The sequence below is a fragment of the Anser cygnoides genome, chromosome 2, assembly GCF_040182565.1.
Source record: "Anser cygnoides isolate HZ-2024a breed goose chromosome 2, Taihu_goose_T2T_genome, whole genome shotgun sequence".
NCBI lineage: Eukaryota > Metazoa > Chordata > Aves > Anseriformes > Anatidae > Anser > Anser cygnoides.
Genome location: NC_089874.1, coordinates 133814642 through 133821181, shown reverse-complemented (window position 1 = coordinate 133821181; position 6540 = coordinate 133814642). Strand labels below are relative to the sequence as shown.

Below are 6540 nucleotides of genomic sequence, written 5' to 3'. Positions count from 1 at the left end.
ATGCTAGTCATTGGGACATAGGTCACCAGAAGGCACACAAGCAAATGGGAGAGAAATCACCTGTTCTGTTGCTGTGCTTTTCATAGACCCCTATAACCCCTCTCCAGCACAGAAAATCAGAATACAGACCTGTCGGTCAATTGGTTCGGGTGGTGCAACCTTAAGGAGATCTCAATCGAGGAAGAAGCTTTATTGCCTTACCCTTCTACAGCCACCAGCACTCCCTCTTTCTGCCCCCACATCAACTTCTTCATGTAGTTCTGTGCCTCTTTGGAGAAAATCTCTGACTGTAGTTGTGCAGAAAGCAAATTAAATAATCTCAACAAGCATTTTAGATCGCCCAGTCTAGGAATTTTCATTTGATATGGAGGACTGAAATGAAAGAAAAGAATATTAGAGAGAACATATTGTCTGTAGGTTGAACCTAACTTTTTCTTCTCATAGACAATATGACTTAAATATTTGTCTTTAAGGTGGAGTGTTCTTGAATGATAAAAATAATTAAATGAAAACATGACAGTGATCTTTGTACCAGTAAGCACATATGAATAATAACACTATGACCTACTGGCAAAGGAGGGGTAGGGGAGGAAGGAAAACACTGGGCACTGGGACTCCCTCTTCATTGGTCATCCTAGAGCATCATGTGGCCAAGGCTCCTTTTTAAAGATAACTCCTCATCTCCTGGAGCTCATACTATCTTCCCGTCTTGCATTTCTGCTTGATCCTGTGGAAGACTCCTGTCCGGCCTGACAAAATGTGTGACCACTTTGTGGGTACCTGGAAACTTCTTTCTAGTGAAAACTTTGAGGACTATATGAAAGAGCTGGGTGAGAATTGTTATTTGGAGTTGTTGTATCTGGGAAAGGGAAGGAATGCTGAATTTGAACTTTATTCTTTACTTTTTTTTTTTTTTTTTCTGGCTATGCTGTTTATCAAGGGGTTTTTAGTCCAACTAGTTTGATTAGACAGTGTTATACTGAAGAACTTTGCTGTTTGGATTAGTGTTGTCACATTCCTGTTATACAGAAAAACCTTAATTGCGAGGAATAGTTTCAGGTAAGCCAAGTCTATGCATGCCTACTTAGTAGTGCTATAAATGGAAGTAAAACACCTTACTGCAGCGTTTTATGTGGATTTGCTTTTATCCTTTGGAGATACAAAGTGGTACAATGCTAGAATGCAGCAAGCTTCTCCATGTCTAAGAGCAACACACCTAAATTTCGTTATATTGCTCTTGGACTAGGACACTGTCTAATTGTTATGGCTATTAGAGTGAGTGGAGCTCCGTGGCTGCCTCTGGTGAATATTAATAAATAAAGTTGCATGCATTCATGCAGATACTTGCAAAAGATCTGAGGAATAACACTCGTCTCTAAAGGTGTAAACTTCATGGTTAGAATTAAAATAGGGTTTAAAAGGTGTCCATATTCTTGTAGGGTAGGAGATGTATGAGGTAACTTGCACTGATTGGATCCATACATGCTAAAAATCTTGGGGTGTTATCTGGAGATTATGAGTAAAATACTCACTGAGACTTCTGCAGCACTCAGACAGCTTTCAGTGAGACTCTAGCACTCTTAATCTTTACCCCAGATTTTAATCAGGACAACCGTTGCCAGCTATTTCTTAATCATTTCCTTTTATTCAGCACAGCCACTGACAAATATATCTGTGATTTAAGTGTTTTTTGTTTGGTTGGTTTTGTGGCTTAGAAACTCATATATTTCTGCTTATTTATTATTAGATATAGTCAGCATACAAATTAGTGCATAAACCATTGTGGTAATATGGAGTAAGCACATATGTGAATATTTAGCATTAAAATCTTGTGTCAGTCTTCAAAACATTGTTTTTGCTACTCTGTCAATGACAGAAGACAATTTCCTTGTGTCATCCCAACTTGGCATGGTCTATAAACATAACAGCTAGTTAGATGTTACAAAAGAACTTCTGCAACACAGGATTAATAAACAATTCAGAAAATAATGGGGAAAGCAACACTGAAGTTGTTTTTTTTTTATTCCCAAATAAGATAAGAACACTAACTAGAGATAAAACTTTCATGGTGTCCTTTCTTACTTGCAGGTGTGGGATTTGCTACCAGGAAAATGGCTGGTGTGGCCAAGCCCAATGTAACTATCAGCATAAATGGTGATGTGATAACCATCAAATCAGAAAGTACCTTCAAAAATACAGAGATCTCTTTCAAGTTGGGTGAAGAGTTTGATGAGACCACAGCAGATGACAGAAAAACAAAGGTGAGTCTAAAAATGGCATTTTCCAAATACATCTCTCAAAGGGGATGTCAGAGCAGGAGGACAGAGTCATGGTTTTGACATACGCTGTTGAAATGATGCCTTCAGAGGTAAGCATACAAAGAATCCTTTTTGCTTTAGTACTGCTTGGACATGGAAACAGTCTTCTCTTCAGTCCATAGCACCCTGATAAAAAGGCCAAACTTACCTTTTTTCTTTAACAGAATGTCATAACTTTAGAAAATGGCTCACTGAAACAGGTGCAGAAGTGGGATGGCAAAGAGACTATCATAAAGAGAAAAGTGGTGGATGGGAACCTGGTCGTGGTGAGTTTGTTTTTGTTGTCTAATCACAGAATTCATTGTGCAGAATTCTTGTCTGGTGGATGTATTACATTGGACTCAAATATGGGGAATGAAAACATCTGAATAGTCTGTACACTGAGTGAGAAGCCTCTCTGAATAAGTCTGGAGCTTGTATTAAGACTGAAATGGTGTTAAATTTATGGTAGGGTTATGCTTGCTTTCCATTCAGAGCAAGAGATGGTTAGGGAAGAGCAGGGCAAATAAACCATCCCCATTAGGGAAACTTTTATATATCTTAGTTTTAAAGTCCTGTACAGAATAGAGGATGCATTAGTGAAGTCTATGTTAGGTGCACTCGCTCTATGCTGACACAAAGTAGTCCTTCTGCTCCTCTTCAGAAAAGAGAGAAAGAGACAGAGAGAAGGGAAGAAAGAAAAGGAAGGAAGGAAGGAAGAAAGAAAGAAAGGAAGAAAGAAAGATAGATCTCCTTTAGTTGGCATTGTCTGGGCAGACAGCATTGTGCTTGGTGCCAGTGAGGCTCAACTGCAGTTTGGGGTTTTCCAGTGCTTCTCTCCAGTTTTAGAAAAGATGCTTTGAAATATCTGGGAGGGGACTAAAAATGTGTTCATAAAAGGCAGCTACAATTCCTACATGTTACATGTACATGAAATTCCTGAAGAGTTCTGCCCTCCCCTAGAGAAAAAGATGTGTCCACAAATTTAATATTTAAATTTCTTTGGATAAAGGCCAGAGGAGAATAAATAGAAATGGTTTTTAATAACAACTTCATTAGGAAAGATTGAAGAAAAGAGTTTGATCTAATAGAAAAATAGATGAGGACAGAGCCTAACATGCAGAGGCTGACACAAGCAGCTGCAAGTCATGCAGGACTCTGTGTGGGTGTTGTGCACGTGTGTGAAGAAGACAAGCCACAGATACAAAAGGTGAGAGGAAAAGAGACTACTGCCCAAGTCCAGAGTCCATTCACCCTCCGTGGAAGTCCCAGGAGCCTTCTTTGGGGGCCATAAAATGAGGAGATTAGAAATCTCCTGGGGGAAGTTAAAACAGATGGTCTTTCAGTCCTGTAATGAAATATTATATGTTTTTCTTTCTGAAGCTCTCAAACTTGAGTTTCACTGTTTTGGCAATTGTTTCTGAAGGACAAGAAATGCAAATTCATTCTTACACTGGCTTCCAGTGGATAAGCATTTTTCTACCTTCTGACTAACAAATATGCAGTGAGACTTAAAAGCTGATTAAATTTCCATAATTTTTTTTTTCAGGAATGCACCATGAATAATGTTACCAGCAAAAGAGTTTATGAAAAGGCATGAAGAAGCCATCTTCAGACAGGACAAACGCTTAAAGCTGAGGAAAAACTTCACTGAAGGAGAAAAACTCCACAAATACATTTTAAAGAGAACTGCACTTTTTACAGATATATCCCAAAACAATTATATGCAGCTAGTTTAATTTGTTATGGCTATTCAATAAAATGTTCTGCTTTCTACAACCTGGGCTTGTGCTGGAGTTTGTCAGAAAGGGTCTTTGGGGGGTGCACCATGGGGACAGAGTTGTGGGGGCAGTATCGTGTTAAATCCTGTGCCACGCTTGGTAACTGTGACCCATCTCACTGCAGAAGGGGGGTCAGAGACGGTCCAGTGGGTGACATTTGTTGTGTAATGGAGATAGATGTAGACCTGGATAGAAACCATCATCTGATGAATGTTGTGTATGGGCTAATGACCGCAAGGAGCCTGATGTGGGCTGATATGCCCACAAGCCAGCAGTGGCTTTGAATGTGAGCAGGGAACCTGGTACCTCACACAGGGCTATGGTTTGGGAGACCATACAAATGCTGAAAATTTTAAACCTGGGGGTGATCTGAAGTGGTTTGATCTTGTTCAGATCCACCTGGTGTGAAATCAAAGCTCTCAACTTTGTTTAAATTGCTAATGTGCCTTCCCCTAATATCTTTCTTGTCCTGGAGTAGACAAAAACCATTAACTAAAAAATCATAACTTAGAAAGTGCTCTCAGGCCTACTAAAATGCCTAAAGGTTTTCTAGTGTTACAACCTACTTTATTTCCTATATTCATTTTCTACTAGATCATTAGGTTAAACCAGTCTTTGTGTTTTACACCTGTTAGAGAAAACTTTCATGGAAACTCGAACCCCTCTAGATACAAGGCCCCTTAGACACCAGATTTTTCAACTCCTTTTATTCTTGAATTATCCTTTTCTTTTGCCACCTATTTCAAAACTTCATGTCCACAGAAACCCTGAATTCTTAACTCAAACAGAAGACAAAAAGTCTAGTGAAAACCTGAACAAGAAGAACCTGAAAGGACAATAAATAACCACAACATGGGGAAAATAGTGTATCTCAAGCTGTATGATTAAGTTAACCTCTTGTCAACCAAATTCCACGTATTCCTGACATTCCTGAGGCTGTCAGAGGCAACAGTGCTGGGACCTTACTGCCAGCAGCACAGACCTCATACACTTGGACTTTCTTCTGTATGACTCAGACTGTTCCCAAGTGTCTGCACTATTAATACAGCTGGAGAAGGGAAAAGAAAAGGATGAGCTTCTGCCCTCCAGATGAACTAAGGAGTCATTTAAAAGAAGTTCTAAAAGATCATCAGTAAATTCTGAAAAAGAAATAAAAAAGCCCCTTGATTTTAATATGGCTTCACTGGTTATGAAATGTCATCAGCTTTAAGAACAGCAGTTGCGTAGGGGAATGAATTATGCTTTAGAGTACCCCACATATATAGTATTCAATCTACCTAGCACAAAATTATTTATGAAAGATGGAAAAAGTACAGTTTAGTAGCAGAAAACCTGCCAGTGGGAGATGATCTCAGGAAGCAGCAATATTGACTTAAATAAGCTACATAAATATTGAAGATTAGCTCATGCTCTCTACAGTTACCTGAAGAAAAGTTGTGGGGAGCTGGGTGTTGGCCTCTTCTCGCAGATAACTAGTGATAGGACCTCAAGTTGTGGCAGAGGAGGTTTAGGTTGGAAATGAGGAGACATTTCTTCTCAGAAAGAGCAGTCAGGCATTGGAATGGGTTGCCCAGGGAGGTGGTGGAGTCAGCATCCCTGGGGGTGTTTAAGGAAAGGTTGGACATGGTGCTTAGGGACATGGTTTAGTGGGTGACATTGGTAGTAGGGGGATGATTGGACCAGATATCTTGTAAGTCTTTTCCAGCCCTAATGATTCTATGAGTCTATGATCTCTCGTTGTCCACAATTACAGAAACATTTTATTTCAGAGGTCATATTGCCAATATTAATATAGCAACCTTTACTTCCCCCAAATCTTCCATTTTAAATAAAGCCTGCAGTTGCAATTGTATCATTTATAGCCTGATTTTCAAAGGAGAATGTAATCTTTTCTGAAATAATCACCATTTATTTTAGTATCCAAATTCAGACTTGGTGAATGAACCAAAGACCAGATTTATTAATTAGAAAAACAACAACATTTAAAACTTCAGGTGCTAGGGTTTTCAGTGAAGTGACGTTATGACAAACTTTTTTTTGGGCTAGCACCATAATGAAGTATTAGTGATGCTTTTTTTAGAATTTGAACACTGCAATTCACTTTCTAAACAAGTCCAAAACTTACTCTCTAAAAAAGACAGCAGCCCAATAATTTCTTGAGTAAACTGAGATATTTTTTTCTCTGTCAAAGATGTGCTCTCTCATATGTGGATGGAAGTGACAATATGCCTTTCAAGGAGTAAAGGCAGATCAGTCAGTGTCTTGCCTCGCCTGCAGAGCAGTGCAGGTCCCCATCTCCTTTCTGAAGTGCTGAACTGTTCTTCAAAAATCAGAAACCATTCCACAGCATTGCTTTCTTAAAAAAGAGGATCTCACCAAATCCCTACAAAACCCATAGGCTACAACTGGCACCCCTGAATGCTAAGAGGAGGAGATTTTTACCCGTTAGTGTATTGGCTGAC

At 39.3% G+C, this 6540-nt stretch overlaps 1 protein-coding gene across 1 annotated transcript; it reads left to right on the top strand.

Moving 5' to 3' along the window:
- The first annotated feature begins 671 nt into the window (after nt 1-671).
- LOC106030656 (fatty acid-binding protein, adipocyte) lies at nt 672-4076 on the top strand. Its single transcript, XM_013172551.3, has 4 exons — nt 672-830; nt 2089-2261; nt 2483-2584; nt 3847-4076. Exons 1-4 carry the CDS (start codon nt 758-760, stop codon nt 3895-3897), a joined length of 399 nt encoding a protein of 132 aa, XP_013028005.1. The 5' UTR covers nt 672-757; the 3' UTR covers nt 3898-4076.
- The last annotated feature ends 2464 nt before the right edge of the window (nt 4077-6540 follow it).

Excerpts from the sequence above, each read along its gene's own strand:
- LOC106030656 (XM_013172551.3), top strand. The coding sequence starts at position 758 with ATGTGTGACCACTTTGTGGGTACCTGGAAACTTCTTTCTAGTGAAAAC. Across the intron at positions 831-2,088 it reads GGACTATATGAAAGAGCTGG|GTGTGGGATTTGCTACCAGG; the intron begins GTGAGAATTGTT and ends TCTTACTTGCAG. Across the intron at positions 2,262-2,482 it reads CAGATGACAGAAAAACAAAG|AATGTCATAACTTTAGAAAA; the intron begins GTGAGTCTAAAA and ends TTTCTTTAACAG.